Source organism: Melitaea cinxia, chromosome 24 (assembly GCF_905220565.1).
Source record: "Melitaea cinxia chromosome 24, ilMelCinx1.1, whole genome shotgun sequence".
NCBI classification, from domain to species: Eukaryota; Metazoa; Arthropoda; class Insecta; order Lepidoptera; family Nymphalidae; genus Melitaea; species Melitaea cinxia.
The window spans coordinates 5,936,582-5,957,230 of record NC_059417.1 but is presented as its reverse complement, the minus strand read 5'-3'; the positions used below and the strand labels follow the sequence as shown (position 1 = coordinate 5,957,230).

Genomic DNA, 20,649 nt, shown 5'->3' with positions numbered 1-20,649 from the left:
GACTGCTATGCACATTTTGCTTCCACCTCATGTAGTCAATGAATTACTTTCGGATATCGCGCACGTTTATCTTTAATACAATAACGTGTTTCGCAAAACGTGTAATAAGTACGATATTACTCAGTGCTACTGGTAACTCTCGTATTATTTATGCAGTGATAAACATCGATAAAGTCGAAGTGATACTTTTTAAATGAAAGTTGAAGTGTTCAATAATATAAATACGTAAAAGTGATAAAAAAAATGGTAATGGAGTCTGCACAGCCCAATGGGCGATTCTGGCCGTTATCTCCGCGGTTATGGCGTCGTAGCAACGAATATTCAAAAGTCGTTTTTGAACCGAGACGACCACCGACATCGCCGATCGAAATACGAAAGCATGATAGAATAGATGAGACCCCAGATTTGTTACGATCTAGAAGTTTTATTAAAGATAACCTAGATCATTTGAATCTGGAAGACGAGATAGAGCTAAGAAGAAGCCTAGACGATAAGTGCAGATGGAGCGTAGATTCTAAGAAGCCACCAGTTAAAGAAACTAAGAAAGATGAGGTTGTGAAATTGAGAGCGAAGAAGAGGCAGAGAGAGCCGAGACCGAACAGTCTCCAACTTCTACTTTGTCCGTCGAATTCAGGACATTACAGCAGTAACACATGGCGGTACACCAGGGTTCGATCAAAAAGGTTCGGTTATTTTATTATTATTATTTTAATATTTAAAATCTACATAGATTTAAAACATTAAAGATATAAATAAACGTGGTAATTTTGGTAAAACAGTCCCCTGTAGGCCATTTAATTTTTGATTTGTTTTTTAGTCATTCAAGAAAAACAGTTTTATACTTTAAATATAAATGGATTTAGCATTCAAATTATAAGAAGCGTGAGAATTACGTTACGTAAAATTGTCCTCATTTGTGACGATTTTTGGTGTTTTTAGGTATCTGAATAAATTAATCGTGTTTAAGAATCGACCTAGTCTTTGAAGATTGATAAACCGTGCGTTGTTTAATTACATATCGGAATCAAGTTACAGATGATTGGATTTAATTAATTCGTTTACTTTCCCTTAAACTCGTTATCGTAAATGTCTCCACCTTGCTCGAAACGTGGGCGGAGAGTGGGTTGTATTTTGAAGGCTGGCTGAGAGATATATCACATATGATTGTTCGGTGATGGAATTTGATAGATTCAAATTAATAGCATTGATTTATGAACAGGTGTGTTATTTGAATTATTAACTAATTAATCTATGTTTGTTGTGTGTTAGTATTAATGATGTTAAGTGCTGTTGCATATTTTGGTTAATATTTGAAATATGATTATAGAGACGTGTTACGTAAGTCGATGTTAACACACGACTCTTGATCTGCTGGTCCGACTTTAGAATTTAATTTTGTTTTAAAATATTTCATTGTTAAGAAATGTTACTTAAAATCACGTTACGGCTCATTGTTCATACACACAAACTATAAATATATAGATCAACGCGGGTAAAGCCACAAGAGATGTCTAGTTATATTTATAGTTTCTAATAAGATTTGTATTGACAAATTATCAACCAAAGTTATATGATTACTTACGATTGCTATAATTTAAGCAATGTGCTTAAGTAAATAATATAAATAATATAAAAATACACTGTACTGTGCCAGCCCTTAAATGTCTATATATAATAAAAGTGATTTGACCGTAGTTATCTGCAGGTTTTTTTAGGTTTTTATTTCGTTGTAATTTTGATAAATAATAGATAAAAGTTTACAAATTATAATACAATTTATATATTACGTATAATTTTAATTTGTAAAATGACGATTCCAAATTGCTTTTACTACTTGAATATAGAAATTATTGATTTAGATGGTGATATTTTTAACTCTCTACTTTTCGAAAACGAACTATGGACTTTGTTCACTGACTGAGTTGTCATAACAATTGGGCGTTTTTTAATACATGCTATTATAAAAAAAAAATTAAAGTATAGTTGAGGACAATGAACGTAATTAGTGAAATTAATAATCGAGTCTCGTCCGCGCCGCCCGTTATGATTAACGTCCAGTAAAATAAAGTTATCATAAAATTCCGACCGTTGACATTGTGTTTTCCATGACCATAAAATTGAATGTACGATGACTGCGTAGTCATCTCTCTCCTCGAAGTTTTGTACCTTTTAGAATTTGTCTAAATTGTTAATAAATAATGTCCATAATGCAAGAGTAAGTATTTTGGTATTTTAAATAATTCTGGCCTTAATTTAAATATTAAAACCTAAAAAAAAATATCTTTGATTTGCAAACTATTGAGTTATCCATTTTGCGAAGCGTGATTTGTTCCCACGAATTCTTTAGCCAATATTGACAGCAACAGACAGACAGAGGATATGTTTACCGATTTTGAGACTTTGTTGAGTATTTTTCTTTAATTCATGTAGTTTCTGATTTAACCATATTAGAAAAAAATTCAACCAGTTTTTATTTGTGTCGTACCTAGCAAACCTGACTTACGAATAGTCTCTCTTCGTTCATTCTTTACAAAATGTAACCTGCGCATCACTAAAGAATTCCGACGCCTGACATGCAAGCATACGCTTACTTTAATTTTGTGTACTGTGCTTTTTTGTTTATCAAACTTTGTTAGATATAAACAAACTTTTAGTTGCCGTCTGCATGATTCTGAGACAAGGTTTTTTGTTAATTTTTTTTTATTGTTTCAACGAGCTCTGTTAAAAGCTAAACTGCAAAGTATTCTGGCAGTTTTTACTAATGCCTATCCTTAAAAAAAATTTTTAATTTGAAATTGATTATTTAGGCCTCTTTCCCCATGTAGGAGAACGATCTCTCTTTGTTTTTTAATGGTGTGTTTTATTTCAATTAAGTTTAGTTTAAATTTTTTGCCACCTTAATGAGTAAAAATAAGCTCATTTAATTTAATAATACCATCCCGCAAACTAATGCTACTAATAATTCTCCCTACCTCGTTAACAGAGAAAAGCTTAAACCGTAAACAATCTTAACTTTGATAAAACGCGGTGATCTCATTGGATCATTATAAAAGCGTTTAATTAGACCGCAGGTGGTAGTGCCCAAGGTCGAGAATACGACAATCGACTAGTGGAATTTCTAGTATAGTTGTATTGTTCGTGTGAAAACTTTGTGTAGATTACTTTGAAATATTAAGAAAAATATTGATTGTATTCAAAGAGATAATATTATTTATATTCAATTTAATATTAAAGCAGCTACTTTAGCCCTGTCAACTTGGAATTAATGTCTAAAAAGCTATCGTTTTTAACTGTACAGCGTGAGATCACGTGATATTTATTTGATTAATATCCACATTTATTTAACTAACGGTTTTAATAAGGTTTCAATAACCAAGTTATGATGAGATTTGTTTATTAGCAACATTTAGCAAAAAAAAATAATTTTAAATTAAATTTTTTAAATATAATCATAATGACAAATTCTAGTCAGTATTTTTCACTTTATAGCACTAGGTACGAAGTTTTAATACTTAATAGTTAATGTTGGTATTTGTAAGGATAATGAATTTGTAAGCAAATGTCAGTGACACCTAACCGCTTTCAATAAAGTTTCGTTGGCTTCGTAGAAATTCGCATGTGGGATATGACGTCATTAATTTAATTGCCTGCATGTTAAGTTTAATAGTAACATATACATATTTGTATTCTATTCTACATTTTCATCTGTATCATATCATCGTAAATCTTTAGGGCGAGGGTTCAACTCAAGACTAGCAACGCAGTATTTGGGTGTTAGTGTTTGTTTGTTTTTAAAATGTAAATTCAACAGTCATCTATATCTACATCGTGACGTGATAGTTGTCAAACATGCAAATAATTCGTTGATATGATAATGATCATAACCGTTGATTAATCTAATAAACAAATGAACTAATTTGTTCACAGTATAAGTCCTCGAAATATCCTTATCAATGGAACTAAAAGCCACCAATCAAAGATTTTATTGACGAAGCTCCATCAATCGTTTCACAACTTTGTCGATTTGTTACAAATCAATGATTTCAAAGCGCGAAATACGATTAACACTTATTTACTCACAAGTTTCGAAGTAGTTGATACTGTAAGAGTAAATTACTCGACCTAATTACGTACCACTGTACCAGTTTGTTGTTTACACGTGAGAAATTCCCTTTGTAAATTGTTTACGTTTTAGCAATGTTTATCATTGGCCTTTGGAAGACAAATTCCTATATTAATGTTTGTTATAGCTTTTACTCACGCTGACTCATGATGTTTATAATTTGAGAAATCAAATTGATACATAACTTCATATTTTTTAACGTTGTATTAATTTTATGGCGTGTGGTATCGGCCGAGTAGAATAGCACCAACCCCTTTCTTTCCGTGGAGGTCGTAAAAAGCGACCGAGGAATAAACCTGGCTCAAAATCATCAGGGTCCTGGAGAAGCAAAACTTCATTTGAAACCTGGAATGGGATCTCCGTCAAGCATTCGCGACATAGCTCTACAATTCGAAAGAATCCTGCAGCCGAGCTGGCTACACACGTAGCGACTCGTCGTTCCTGTGGGCCTAGCCAGTGAAGTCGAGAGGGTGGCGCAGAGCTTAGACAACGCTGCGTTTTCCTGAAGAGTGTCCTAGGTGACACAGTGTCTGTCTGACACTGTCTAAATCATCTGCAATAGGCAGACTAAGGCCAAAGATTAATTTTAATCCAATAAATCAATATAATTAAACAACTTTTTCTGATTTTATCACGGTTTATTAAGTTTTTTAGATGCCCGACGTTTCGGACACTTTACAGCAACCATAGTCACGGTAGGACTGACAAATAAATTGATTCACTTTTCGATTGTTTCATTTGAATTCTTAATGTAACTATATTCTAGACTGGTCAATTTATTGCGATACTTTGAACTCAAATGATTGTAAGATTAGGCGTCAAAACAAATTCAAATGTAATAATGATCAGTGTGACAAAGTCACTAAATTCTGAAAGTATGTAGGTATCTAAGATCTTCTAATCGTAAATAATACTAAAACAAATGTTTGCAATTGTTGCATCTTTACTAGGTTGTGGTCAGTTTCGTAAGTGTGATATTGTTATCAATTATTGCGATTCATATTGAGGTCTTCGACCTGCAATGATGCAGTTTTTCATCTTTTATCACTTTTTTTTTGTGTCATAATTAATTTTTTTTTTTATTATGTTATGGGCTTACTCTTGACCTCAGTCTAGCTCTAGAGCACAGACGAGGTCGAAGATGGAGCGAGTTCGCCCAGAAGAAGCCTGTTCACTCGTGCTTTAAACATGTTCGGGTTGTATGAACTCGGAAATACAGACGCAGGCAGGGAATTCCATTCCTTGGCTGTTCGCATTAAAAAAGATGATTCGAAGCGCTTTGTACGTATGAAAGGTATATCAATCAGGTAGGGATGAAAGCCCGCGGTGCGTCTGTAAGTCCGATGGAAGAAAGGAGATGGGGGTATGAGCTCGTGCAGCTCTAGGGCACACTCCCCAAAGTACAACCTGTAAAAAACCGTTAGACTGGCAACCTTTCTTCGGTGAGCCAGAGTGTGAAGAAATTTCACCAAACTGGCATTACCGATTAGCCGCTTGGCTCTGCGTTCCACTGAGTCCAGTGTGGCGAGTTGATATTTAGCTGAGCCATCCCACAAGTGACTGCAATATTCCATGCACGATCGGACTTGAGCCTTGTACAGCGCAAGAAGCTGTTCAGGCGTGAAATATCGCTTAACCTTATTTAAGATACCAAGCTTTCTGGCCGCAGTTTGCGCTTTGGACTCAATGTAATTGCCAAAGTAGAGGTTAGAATTCAACTCTATGCCAAGGAGGTCGAGGGTATCGGACACAGGGACAGGTGTACCACGGAAAGTAGGAGTCAAGTTGAAAGGACTCCGTTTGGCGGAGAACAAACAAGCCTGCGTTTTGGCGGCGTTGAACGTGACCAGGTTGCAATCACCCCATTGGGATACTTGCCCCAGTATTGAATTTGTTCGTTCCACCATGGCCTCTCTCTGAGAACGTATTACGTCCCTGCTGTCTCTTGCGCTGGACAAATATCTCTCAACAATCGTACTGTCATCTGCGTATCCAACAATGCCTGGAAAAATGACCGAGTATTTCTATATTTATATATCGTTAACACGTTAAGTTTTAAACTTCTTCAAAACTTGAAAACTTCATTCACTTTGATCATGAAGTGGCCATTTTTATTAAATAAGTAAGAATCCATCAAAGCTTTTAGTCTGTTACATTTTGTTATTAAATACTTGTAGTATTGTCTTCAATAAAGTTCTCCTAATGTCCTTAACGTCGATAACTGATGAAATCTAATCATAAATATGATAAATATAGAAATTTCCTTCTTTGGTTATCTGCGAATTCTCTAGATTTTACCAGGCTTTAAGATAACTCGATTCCGTGTTAATATGTCATCAACTTGTTCATCATTAGTCATAATTATCAATAATTCTCATTTCTATTGCAATCTGTTTCCATTTTTATCATCTGCGTATTTTCCAGATTATCAGTTCTTGAGGTAGCCAAATTACATATCAATATGTCATAATTCTTCATTCTATTTCTAATGATGATGATGAATGATAATCTAAATTATTTGACACATTTACATTTGTTACAATATATTTTTTATTATGATTCACCTGCTTAGCATGTTCTAACTTGTCCTACATATGACAACACCTACACGTTTCGTTATTTATTTTATTTCGAAACAAATATTGATAGTATTATGAATGTTGTTATATAGCGAGTGGATGTGCTTACAACCACTAGTGTTGCCCAAATTCAGTCTTGGTCTTGCAGTCTTGGTCTTGTTCTTGCGTTTTTGCAATACCAAGACCAAGAACAAGACCGCGTATTTTTAGCAAGACCAAGACCAAGACTGACCGTGCAAGACTTGAGCAAGAACAAGACATAGCCTGCAAGACTCTTGCGTCTTGCAGCTAGGACTTAGCGCTATTTCACTGAGTAGTTAGGTGTAACAGTTCGGTGTATAGGTAGGTACGCTTAGGAATTCTACACTCACTGAACAAATCTCTGGAATTACCAGAAAAAGAAAATAAAGTATGTGATGAAGATGAAGACGTAATAGACTTTGATAAACTCTATGAATGTCCCTCGACGTCATCTGGATCTTGTCTTCAAGGCTTAGTGATAGACGAGTTGGAGGAGTACCTGAGAAAACCAAGAACTGCCAGCTCGGAAGACATTTTAGATTGGTGGAGGACGCATGAGACAGAGTGTCCGATTTTATCGAAAATGGCCCGTGATTTTCTCTCAATACCTGCAACTTCAGTACCTGCTGAGAGGTTATTTTCTAAAGCATCATTATTAATTAGAAAACATAGAAATAGGTTAAGTGATGAGTCAGCCAGATGGTTACTTTGTATTAATTCTTAGTCAAAAAAATTGATATAAAGTATCATAACCTAATGATAAAGCTGTTGATTTGTGTTGTATTTTATTTTTTATTCAAATAAATGATAAATCGTAAAACTCTTTTATTAAATTTCTTATAAGTTGAGGGTTCAATCTCTTTCTAGACAGATAAGTATTGTTCTTTAAAATACAGTCAAGTTATTGTAATTAATTTGTTTTTTTACATGTTTTAGCAAATGTAAGCTTATAAATCATAAATGTTTATTAAGAAACAGTTACTTCCATGGAAAACGACATATAGGTCAGTTGATTTTTCGAATTTCTTATCAAATCTTCAGTTATTTATTAATCTGCTTGATCTTTACTATGGCTATGTTAATTCAAGCTCACAATGTTCCAATTCTAATACGTTTTTCTAAGATTTAAAGTAAACTTTAATAAATAGTAATAGACTAATAGGTAATTGCAAGACTTGCAAGACTCTTGCTGCAAGACCAAGACCAAGACCAAGACTGGGAGCGCAAGACCAAGACCAAGACCAAGACCAGGTGTATTGGCGCAAGACCAAGACCAAGACTGGCTAAGTCTCGTCTTGTTCTTGCATTTGGGCAACACTAACAACCACGCATTCATTTCGATAAACTTAGCGCATTACTAAGCGATTTAGTTGATTATATTTGCTAGTGGCATGTTTATGTTAACTTGTACAATATTTGATTCAATATACATTTTCTAAAGTTAATATTAGAAGGAATAATTTACGTTAAAAAAAATTAAAGCGCATCACAGTATGTTTGACTGCGTTTTGAGTTTTTAAGTCTTTAAACAAGAAATATGTGTTACTGTTCCTAAATTTAAATATTTATGTCTTAATAAATCTATGCTCATGAAGTTTGTCAATAAAGTATATTTTAAAGAAATTATTTTTTCCAAAGGAGATGGGCACTAGTAGGTCAAAATGTAATAAGTAGAGAGATATATATTTAAAAACATTTTTTAATGTTATCAGCTCAATTCTGCATCTGGAAGCGAAGAAAAATGAGAAAGATAGTTTTCGTCAAATTAGTTGGGTGTCGATTCAACTATAATCGATTACAGAATTTTAAAAAGAAAAGGTTCGCACTAGTTCATTAACTCCAAAGTTTTTAGATACATAATTTAAGTTGTAAACAATAAAATGCATTTAAATAAAGTTACTTACATTAATAGCGAAAATATCAATGAATTTCTGATAAACCAAAATTATTATCGATTTCGTATTGATTGAAAACAAATCATATTTTTATTGACAGCTTTGACAGCTGACTGACATTGATACTAGCCGTGTATTTTCCGCACCGACCACCGCGCCATCTCCTCTTGTATCCCGTCACTAGTTTCTTGTTTACTGTTTTCCGATGCCTTCTGAGTCCATTCATATATATTTATTTATGGTTTCAGGTTATTGATATTTGTAATGACTTTTCAAACATTCTTCAGTAAATATAATAAACATTAGTGCTTTAAGAACTTACTGATCAGGTTTTTTTATAGACATTGTAACATAACCTCACTTTTACAAAACGTCTAATAACTCCACTCTCACGTAGCCAATATATAGAAAATTTTCAGCGAGGGATCAGTAAGCCTAAATACATTAATTAATACCATTTTCATTTCATTACATTTTGGCTCGAGAATGTATGGAATCGTTCCCATCTCCTTTGAACCATACTTTTCTAGTATTTTCAGAACAATAAAACTCGAGAACTATAGTAGTACACAAAAAAATTGGTTATATACCTACCCCTCTAGGTTATGTTTCATAAAATTAAACACATCATGCTAACACAATGGAATCGTTTTGCCATCGACCACTAAAAGGGTTGTCAGTCCCTTTCATATACACACAGCGCATTTGCATGCTCCGAATGCTGGCAATCGATGGCACACCCCCATTACCCCCTGCACTCCCCATCGTATCTTGCAGCAACACAAAGCCACCGGCCTGAGGATAATTAAAACGAAGGCCATGTACGAGTATTGACCAATTACGATGTTTCTAGTAAAGTTTGTTTTACACGTTAACTGTTATATGCATTATCTTATAGGTTTTGTCTTTTTATTTCAGATCTTAGAACTAAACAGTTTATATAATTAATACATACTTGATGCACAATAATATTACAATTCTTAATATGTTTGCTTCGGAAAATAGTTTTGGAATTTTCTGAGTTGATGACATAATTTTTTTATAGTATCTTTAGTGAAGGACTATGTAACATCGTACATAGTGGGAAAAGTGATTTATGTAATAAGTTAAAAATAATTGATAAGTTATACTGCACGCGAACATATCAGTCTGTGGTAAAAGGGGGTAATAGAAAAAAGCCCCGATTCATCTGTTTTTTTTTTCCGGTAGTCTCGGTAAAATATGAGCAATCGCGCGTCCAATGGAGGCGATGAGGCGTTAAGCCTTTTATGGCTTTTTACTAAACACTCGTGGACCAAGTTTCATACTTCGATCGTGCATTGTAATTACATTTATGGGCAGTACTAAAATTTTGCTCGGAAACTATTGCTCAGTGTCACTCGCTTTTTAAATTGAATAGTATATTGCACATTCAGGAGGTTCATTGACATGAACAATAAAATGGTCTATTTAATTGTGATCAAACTAGGTTGATGTGAATAAACCGTATAAAATATATACGCGAACGTTTATGAGGATAGATGAAGAGTAATAAACTTCTTTCATAACGAGATTGCTAAACTGTTTGCTATTCTATTAATCATTGTATTTAGATAAATAAAGTTCTTGATTACCTAATTGACAAGTAGTGTTTCGATTGATTTTTTGATTGACTGGTTATATTCCTATTTCTCCATGTAGCAGAAGGATCTGCGTTTAATTCACAACTCTACGGGCTGGTGAATATGTAGTGTCATAATTCTAAAATGTGACGAAATCGAAAATTACGCATCTAAATCCGAAAATATAACTAATTTTTAATATGTGTGTATTGTTTGTTCCAGCCATGAGCCCGAGGGCGGCGGCCGGTGCGAGGGGCCGCTAGCGCGCGCCATGCAGCCCGCCCCGCAGGGCGGCTCGCCCAAGCGACACGCGACGCCGGCGTCTGGTCACGGTATGATTCCTTTATTCTTCCATACATCCCTTGCATTTTTACTTGCGTTGACATTGATAGCTATTGTTCCTCTATTGAGTGTCATAGCACGATATTGTATAGCCTACGCTACATTTAGATGAGGTCTTTTTATAATCTATATCTCGAAAAAAAAATTTTTTTAATCGTTTTAGTAATTTAAATTTTATCAATTTCAAACAAATATAATAGTATGTATTACTATATAGTATATGGTACCTATTTGCTTGCTACGAGTATAATATAAAAACAAATTTATTTAAGAGTTATTATTAAATATTTTTAATCAAATTGTATACAAATGAATAATATGCGAATAGACAATACTTTATGATTATATCAATTTAGTCTGCTAGATGATTAGATGCCGGCGGGATGTGTTGACTCTGCAAATTCATAACTCAAAATCTGTTCCGCTACTACTAATGATAAATGGAAATTGATTTGTATTTACTACCGTTCTATGATTTAAAGCTCATTCATATACATAAATAAATACATAAATTTCAGGTCATGCATGTATTGGATTAAAGTGTTAGACATAAATGTTTTATCTGTAAACCTATTTGTAACCATATAAAACCTTTATGTTTCTTTGTGTAATTGTTATATATATAAAAAAAAACTAGCTAAACACAATACGTTTGTGTAAATACCTACTGACAACCTTGAAATCCAAGGGCGTTGCACCGTTAAAAATAAAACGGAATTTACCGTTTCAATTCTTGTCTTCATTTCCCTAACTAAAGCTATCGTATTACTCGTTACGTGAAATAACTTTAATTAAACGTTTAAATTTTATATAGATTTTAAGTTATCGGGAACGAGACGAAACTCACAACGATCTTATTCCTCGCTTTTGTATCGTATTAATTTTAATTAACTTCGCCTATCGAGCGCTATTGGGAGTTTCAGTCAATGTTTGATTGAATTTAAATGTTACAGCTATGTTGTTTGAAGAATATATAATATATAATAAGTATATATATAAAGAATATATAATAAGTATATGTACATGTACTATGAGAATATACTCTACAGACGATGTCCTTTATTGCCACCTGTCAAACACAAGCCTACAGCCTAGCCCGTTGGCGCAGTTTGTAGTGGCCACTGCTTTCTGCTTTGGGGGTTGTTGATTCGATTCCCACCTGAGTCTGGGTGTAATATTTGTATTTATATATGTATTATTTCTATGTATATTCATCAAAAAAAAAATATATTTAGCGATATAAGTAGGTTTTACCTATACACAAGCATTAAGTTGCTTACCGTAAGAACAGACGACCATCTTATAACATTTATTTGTTATATTGTTCACGAATTGAACATAATATAAGCGTTACGTTTTTTGTTTTAATTTTATCCATTTTCATCCCGAATAAAATCTAAATTAATTTAATTTATTTAAAAAAAGGTAACATTTCTATTAACAGTAACACGCGATTCTAACAATGTTTTATTGTCCAACTTGTTCGAAATACTTATTATAATTAATGGACATGCATATATGCATGGCATGTATTTCATGTTTAGATTAGATAGATATATAGATAGGCTTTATAAGTTCATACATTTTTATATCGTACAATTAATAGAAAAAAATAAAATTCAATGCAATTGAAAAGCTTGCTAATGATACCATTACAACTATATATTCAAAATATAATATGTCCTGTTAACGATTTAAGTCATACTACAATAAAAAGACACCGCTAAAGGGTCGCCCACCACTAAAACGAAACTGATGACGTGATTGTAGAAGCCCGCTGATGTCACTTCCTATCCGCCGGCACGTGGTCACTAATGAGCGTTCGATGCCTTGTAAGGCTTCCACGTGCAAAAGAACCCTCAAAATTTCGTTATTTTTAGCTATTTTTACAGTTCTAAACGACAAGGTTTTTTTTAATATATATTATTTGTTCCAAATAAATATTTTTTTTTAATCTGATTCGCATTCAGCCTGTAACGTCCCACTGTAGGGCATAGGCCTCTTTCTCCACGTAGAAGGATTGGAGCTTAATCCATCACGCTTCTCCACTATAGTTTGGCGGATAATGTAATCTGGATAATGGTGCTAAATTAAAGTAGAGCACAGCAGAAAATGTCAGGTTCAATGTATTCCTATGGTAAGAAATGTCTGTAGTACTTAGGTACTTCGTTCGTGTGGATGTGCTATTTTGCTATGGTCGGCAACGCGTTTCTCATGCTCCCAGCATGGCAAGCATCTATAGCCAATCGTACTCTTATTTAAGTACTTACCATCAATCTGACTGGTTTGTCAACCTAGTTATTTTTTCTATTCCGATGATCCTCATCCGGGTTTTCCTGATGCTGATAATCCTCATCCAGAAAATCGATATTGTAGTACTTTGTAAGCCCATAACTGCTTTTTAATCATCGAGCGTATTATTACAGTTCAAATTATCATTACAGCCTATACAGTCCACTGCTGGACACAGGCCTTCACAAGTTTACGCCAAAAATAACGTGAACTCATGTGTTTTGCCCATAGTCACCACGCTGGGCAGGCGGGTTGGTGACCGCAGTACTGGCTTTGTCGCACCGAAGACGCTGCTGCCCGTCTTCGGCCTGTGTATTTCAAAGCCAGCAGTTGCATGGTTATCCCGCCATCGGTCGGCTTCTTAAGTTCCAAGATGGTTGTGGAACCTTGTTATCCCTTAGTCGCCTCTTACGACACCCACGGGAAGAGAGGGGGTGGCTAAATTCTTTAGTACCGTAGCCACACAGCACAGTTCAAATTAATTGTTATTGTTTTCACGAGTTACTACATTGTTTGAAGCCTGTAAGCCCCCAACCTATTGTCCTGACCACTTTCGTCTACATTTATACTTAGTCATGAGAATGAGAGCGGAAAAAAATTGAAATTCAGATTTGTGGTTGGTCTCGAATAAAGGTTGAAAGTAAAACTAAATTTACACAAACAATCTTATAAGCTCTTACATTATCGGCTTTTTAATGTCCACCTGGTGAGTAGATACTTGGTTTAACAGGTATGTCTTTGAAATCTGTCCATAATGTGAAGGTTTTTTCGCCATGAAATATGAAATTAACAAACGGTATTCACTTATATATAAATAATCAACATTATGAGTTACTTACTTTATTCACTAGATTATTTCGGCTAAATGTATGGTATTAATATAATTTAAAAAAATTAATAAAGTGACAAGACAGTAGCAAACAAATTACTTTAGGGCTAGATTGTAAGCGCAACAAGGATTTGAAGGTTCAAAAACAAAGTTAAAACTTATAAAATCATTTGGAGTCAAGAAAGCAAAAAAAAAAATGCTTAAAAAAGATGGTTCAAATATTTTCGGAAGATGACAAGTATAGTAGATGTGTACAGGTAAAACATATCACAAGAATCAAAGAAACAGACAAAAAGCACAACTACTATTCGAGAATGTTTTGAGTATATAATTAGTATCCAAATCCAAGCATTAGGCTATTTTTCGTTATTTTAAAAGATACTTTGACTGTTAAAACATAATGGAAAGGCAAATTTAAAAATTCGTTATAAAAATTATATACAAGCTTTGATATCAATTGATTTTTGTTGTATTCCTCAGTTTCGTGGTTAAACTCTCAATTTTCTCTGGCTTGTTTTCTTTAAATGCCCATAAATAAAAAACTCTTAATTTTTTTTTCTATTCCGCTTAGGACAAACTAAAAGACATTACACATTTATACTCTTGTTATTAGAATGAATTCCGAAACCAAAATGTATAAAAAAATGTAGGGTCGAAATCAGACCCATTTTCTTCCTTAGTTTTTAGAACTACCCATATTTACATCTAGAATCTAGATATATAACAGTTATAGATCAGATCATCTTGTCAAAGGCCGCTCATGAATAATTCTAACATATTATATAATGGGATATGGTTGTCGGTACACGAACAGACAAAGTTTATTTATGGCCTATCAGGTTGGCTCCGGCGACATCCTTCCGCCCGCATCAACACCACGAATTTTACGCTGCGACACGTGATTGATGTAAATCTACAACAATCGCTTCGATTTGTTATTCTCCATATGTCTTCAATTTAATTTTTACTAACTGACCCGGCGATATTCATACTGCCTTTTTTTTAATTTTCTTAATACGTCTCGTCCTTAGAAGGTCAAACAAGAATTATGTATCCTATTTCATGCAGTCATTTGGAAGTTTTGTGCGTACATAAATTTCAACGATTCATTTATTATTTTAAAAATATATACTAAATGAGTAATCGGTATTACTTGTAATATTTAAAGGATTGTTCTTATAGTAACGAATGAAGTAATTAAATTGCTCATTCGAAAAGGTTAAAGGTATGCAGCTGTAACCTTAAGACTATGGAACAAAGTATTGCTTGAAAAGCGTGAGAAACGTTTGGTTTTAGAAAAGAAACGTATATATATTCCGTTTTAAGGTTGTTAGTATAAGTAAGTATCCATACTAAATATTAAATTATATATGGTTGTTTTGTTAAGTATGTTTAGATCGTATTTCTATGGGTATTGGTATGACCTTCGATTTCACAGTTGACTTGGCTGTCAACGTTAGTTAGTGGTAAAGGTAAATACGAAAAAAATATAGGAAAAAATGATGATAAGTAACATCATATCATAACATTTTAAAAGTATACTAGAAACGCAGTGCATTTTGTTAAACTGGGCATTGTTTTTGTGGCACTGATTGTGACATCAATTTTGTTTTTCTGTAAATAAATCAATAACTAAAATTACGGTTTACCTCAAATTAATAAAATGTCTAAGGAGACAATCGTAACGGAAAACGTTGGTGTCGAATAAATAATTTATTCTGATTTATCGCAAAAATCGCTTGATTAATGACAGCATTTAATTGAAATGTTATTTCAGTATAAACTAACAAAACATTATGTCAATTAAATTGAATTATTGACACTTGCATGACAGTGGCAGTTTTTTTATACGTATTTCCTGTTTAATAGCGTGATAAAAAATTGAGAATCACCTTGATATCGACGTTGACATCTAGAACTGAGCAAGTATTACCATACGGATGTTAATTCACGTGTTCAAAGTTTGTATATCTGTAGAGAGTGTGTAATCAACTAAGTAATATTAATTAAATAAAAAACAAATTAATTTCCTGTAATCTTTGCATTTCCGTTGCATGTAAAATTATGTTTGTTTTTTCGTGTTTTTTTTTTTTAATGTAATGGTTCATGTTTGTAATTATTTCAAAAATCGTTATACCTCTAAATTATTGGTAGAAATTGATAAAATTTACGCCGTAAAAATCATTTCCTTCTCGAGTAGAGGATATTGAAAGAATAAGAAAGTGTGATTAATTTGATGTATAGATTCGCGAAAGGCATTTAGGTTTTAATTTTTACACTGAGTATTTTTTGTCGAAGCTGATATCTCAAAATCTTTGCGAAAGAAAATACTGTTAAACCTAATGCGAACTACCTAATCCAAAAGAGCCGATATTTCGCGAGGAAAATCTATGAAACAAACGACTCTAGAATTTCCTAATAGAATACGCAAGAAACCTAATTTTCCGGTAATTTACTGTTGTCACATTTCCAGCCGTGAATTACTTAGCCGAGTTCCAGTAAACTATACAATTTGATTATTCAATGAGCTACATTATTTGCATCCTAAGCACTCGATGCTCTTCTAGATAACTACTTTATGGTAGAACAAGATAGACCTATTTATCAACTTAGACCATTGGAGAGGGATAGAGATAATTACACCCGAAAGCCCTAATATTCTTAATAAATAATAATTGTGTTTGCAGGCAAACGAAGAAAAACCGACTTCAATTATATCGACAAGTAATACAACGTAGGTAAACGAAAAAATAGTCAAGTAAATACGCATTATCAAAGATTACTCCAAAAGTTGTATGTGTAATCAGATCTCGATGAAATTTAAATGTGACCACATGATAAACATCGGCTTTCGATTAAATTAAAAATCATCAAAATCGGTACACCCAGTAAAAAGTTATCCCTCGATTTCTGTTAAATTGATTATGTCTACGTGATCTAAAACTAAAATTATTAGCGAGATCTATACATTTTTTATATTATTTTATTTTCTAGATAGACCATTCCAGACCTCATTGGCTTACACGATGTGTTTATCTCATCGGCAGTACCTTAATTTTATTATGTTAAATCTCAAAATCGGCATAATTTAAATTGTAACACTGGGTCACAGTACGCTTACAGGAATCAATGTTAATCCGGTATTGAACCATTTGTATTAAAACCGTGTAAGTGGCTTAAACTTGCTGATACTGTAGTAACACCGATCGAATAACTTGGGGGATTTATTTGTTACGCCGGTTATTTAATTCACTTTAGGTTATTGTTAAATGTTGTAAAATTTTATATATTATTGACTAGTTGTTGATCTTCTTTAAAATTACTTCGATTATTATGTAACTTAAAAGTATTCGGATTTTTTATCAGACACTCCTAACACAAAGTGGTCCTCATTCCTCAGTGTACAAACACATCATAATTTACATATATTTATAGTCAAATCATGATATTACTATTCAGTGTAAGATATAAATTACCAAAGGCTTTACAAGAAATACTTCTAGAACATCATCGTTGGTGTCAACAAAAAGGTCAATTAAAATTCAACACCTACAGCGCTCAATTCAGAGAACAATTGTCTTTAAGTACTTTATTCAAATTTATTTATTATCCATAAACCGTCGTATTGACCGTTGGGGAATTTAAAATTTTAATATAGACATGCAAGAATTTGTATGAGTTATCATACTCTACGACTTTAATCATTAGGTATTATTTGTGTAATTATTTAAAGGTAGCTTCATACAAGCAAACACAACATACAAGCAAATAATTGTGTTTGCAGGCAAACGAAGAAAAACCGACTCCAATTATATCGACAAGTAATACAACGTAGGTAGACGAAAAAATAGTCAAGTAAATACGCATTATCAAAGATTACTCCAAAAGTTGTAATCAGATCTCGATGAAATTTAAATGTGACAAAAAAGTGAAATCGTTTATTAAATTATCATTAACAATAAGATTTCCTTCACTTGATAGATGATACTAATTTATAAATATACTAGTGACCCGCCCCGGCTTCGCACGGGTGCAATGCTGATACTAAATATACTACAGAATGACTTTATTTATAGTATGAAGCTAGCTTATGACATGGTTATTAACATAATAACAGCATTCAAATATGCGTCGTTAGATTACACGTTGTTACAGAATGCTTTGAAGAAATAAAGGTTCACTGCTCAATATGTAGCCTAAATGTTGACCCGACTTCTTAATAATATTCGTGCCAAATTTGAAGTTAATCCATACAGTATTCTAAAAAACTATATTTTTGGCTTCAGTATCGATTGTAGATCACACACCAAGTATTCTTTTAGAAAAATATTCAATGAAAGTTTTGACTTTCCTACCATTTTATTATATGTATTTTATATATATATTTATATAACTAGATTTTCGCTCGCGGCTTCGCTCGTGTGCATTACTCGTGTGCGTTCTCCCGTTAAAATATAGCCTATGTCACACACTGAAAACGTACCATTGTTACCAATTTTTAAAATCAGTAGTTTTAGTTTATTCATTATATTTTTCGAAAATACCTACAATATTTCTACTTTATAATATTAGTACAGATTTAAAAAGTAGACAGGATGTTGTAAGAGGTTGTAATAAATAATAATAATAATTAGCGAAACAGTTATTTTATTCTTAAGATTTTGCCGCTTAAAGTATATTAATTTTTTATCTCGGAAACTCTTATCCAAGTACATCCGCTTTTTATATCACTAAATAATATCTATATTGTCATAAAAATATATATGTTTTAACATGTGTCCGGTCATATTTTTTGTGCTTTATACTATAAGTAAATATTTGCAAAAATTTAAAGAATTCGCAGAGATGCCATCAAGCTGTTATAATATTGTGTTGTATGTAGCTAATTATGAGCGGTAAAACATTAATACGCATATCACTCTGTGTACCTTTTAATACTTTTAACTTAGATTAGTAAATATTTGTCTTTATAACATTATTTAAGAGATTGTTTGTTTGTTTAAACGCGCTAATTTGGCTGTGTCGAATTAAAAAAACACTTTTGTTGTCCATTTTCCTAGGAAGGCTATAGGGCTATATGCTATACAACAACGCGGATTAACCCGCGAGGCACAGCTACCTATATATTAGGCTGTCTGGTAGAAGTTAATAAACTTTACTATTCTTCCAGGAGCGGCAACAGACCCATCAACGTTGAAGGTCCACCTTCCAAACGGTGGGTTCAACGTTGTTAGGGCGTCTCCAGACGAGGATGTCCGGTCTGTTCTACGATGTCTCGCTGCCAGGTTAGCGGCGGGCGAACGGGTATACGCCTCGTGCTACGCGCTCAGGGCAAGGAGACTGACCACTGGCAAAGTAAGTAGTTTTTATAATATTCTTCCAGCTTCCATAATAACGCTTACAAGTTAGATACTCGAACCTGAAATCTATCAGTCTTTAGACTTAGCATTGGGCAAGACTGTGGTGAAGTGTAAGTCTAATTTCCGATGTCTAAAAATATATATCAAGGAAAATAATGATTATAAATCAACCCCTAAGGAGATGTGGAGGGACACTCAGTACGATGTCGCGATTGTCAAATAATTTTGGATCGTCATGATATCTAGTAGGTATATTTGGGAAATGTTTCAACATCGAAATATCGACACATTACATTAATAGATGCTGAAAACTGTCGACATAAACCACAATAATATTTACGTACTTATCAAATGCCGATGTTCCACTATGAAAGAATTGTAATAACAAGTTATATAGTTTAGCTGGATTATGTTAGAAACTGTTAAATTCAACTGCACTGTTATGATACAATTTTCCAGATATTTGTTTTTTTTTTTTTTTGGAGGATCTTATTGACCATATAGAATTCTTGGTTGGTTGGTTGATGGAATTAGTTTATTAACATTATAAATTTGTAGTTACCATTTAAATACCAGTTTTTAACATTACTTCTGAATTAGTTCACACATACTCCTGCTCTATTATCATCTTTTAACATCATAAGTTAACAAAATCAATTGAAATAAATTTAACACATCAATCAGATCCGATGGATACACCAAGACACGCCGGTGTCAGAGCTGATAACAAAATGGCCAGCCAGCGAGTGGCGTCTAGAGCTACGTGTTCGGTACCTGCCCGCGAATCTTCGAGACCTCTGCGACTCGGACCGCGTCACTTTCCACTACTACTACGATCAGGTCAGCTCTTATTTCTTATTGTCTGACCTGAAAAACGTCCTATTTTGGGAAAAAAGTATTTTTTTTAAATATATAACTAGGTCGGCAAACAAGCACACGGCTCACTTGAAGATAAGCGATTACTGTAGTTTATAGACGCCTGCAACACCAGAAGCATCGCAAACGCGTTGCCGAGCTCTATCCCTAGGAGCTCTGGTCACCTTACCCACCAACAGTAACACAACACTGCTTTAAAACAGTATTATTTAGCTGAGATCTTCTGTAAGGTCGAGGTACTTACCTCAGTCGGGCTGCTCCATATTTTGAACAGGAAATTTCCTGCTGTGCCCTACCTCAGTTAAAGTAATTCAGTTGAATATCTGGGCTCTGAGCCACGTATTAAGATGAATATGCACCAGTTTTAATGAATTCAATGCAATAGATTATTCGTACAGATACAGATGATGCAGACACACGACTTCTGCTGGTCTTATGAAGGTCTTTCATATAATTTGTTATCTAAGTATATCTTAATAACAGAAATGAAACAGTTACTTTTACTATAATTGTGTTTGCTCGCAAACGAAAAAAAACCGACTTCAATTACATCGACGAGTAATACAACGTAAATCGACGAAAAAATACTCAAGTAACTGCGCGTTATCAAAGATTACTCAAAAAGTAGTTATCAGATCTCAATGAAATTTATATGTGACTACATGACAAACATCAGCTTTCGACTAAATTAAAAATTATTAAAATCGGTACACCCAGTAAAAAGTTATTGC

At 33.5% G+C, this 20,649-nt stretch overlaps 1 protein-coding gene across 1 annotated transcript in view; it reads left to right on the top strand.

The window, feature by feature from the left end:
• The first annotated feature begins 243 nt into the window (after window positions 1–243).
• The window catches only part of LOC123665469 (focal adhesion kinase 1), a 45,712-nt gene continuing 25,306 nt past the window's right edge, over window positions 244–20,649 (top strand). Inside the window, exons 1-4 of the mRNA XM_045599771.1 lie at window positions 244–683; window positions 10,442–10,551; window positions 18,853–19,037; window positions 19,727–19,882. Coding sequence (XP_045455727.1) covers window positions 244–683; window positions 10,442–10,551; window positions 18,853–19,037; window positions 19,727–19,882 — 891 coding nt within the window. The remainder of the gene's footprint in view (window positions 684–10,441; window positions 10,552–18,852; window positions 19,038–19,726; window positions 19,883–20,649) is intronic.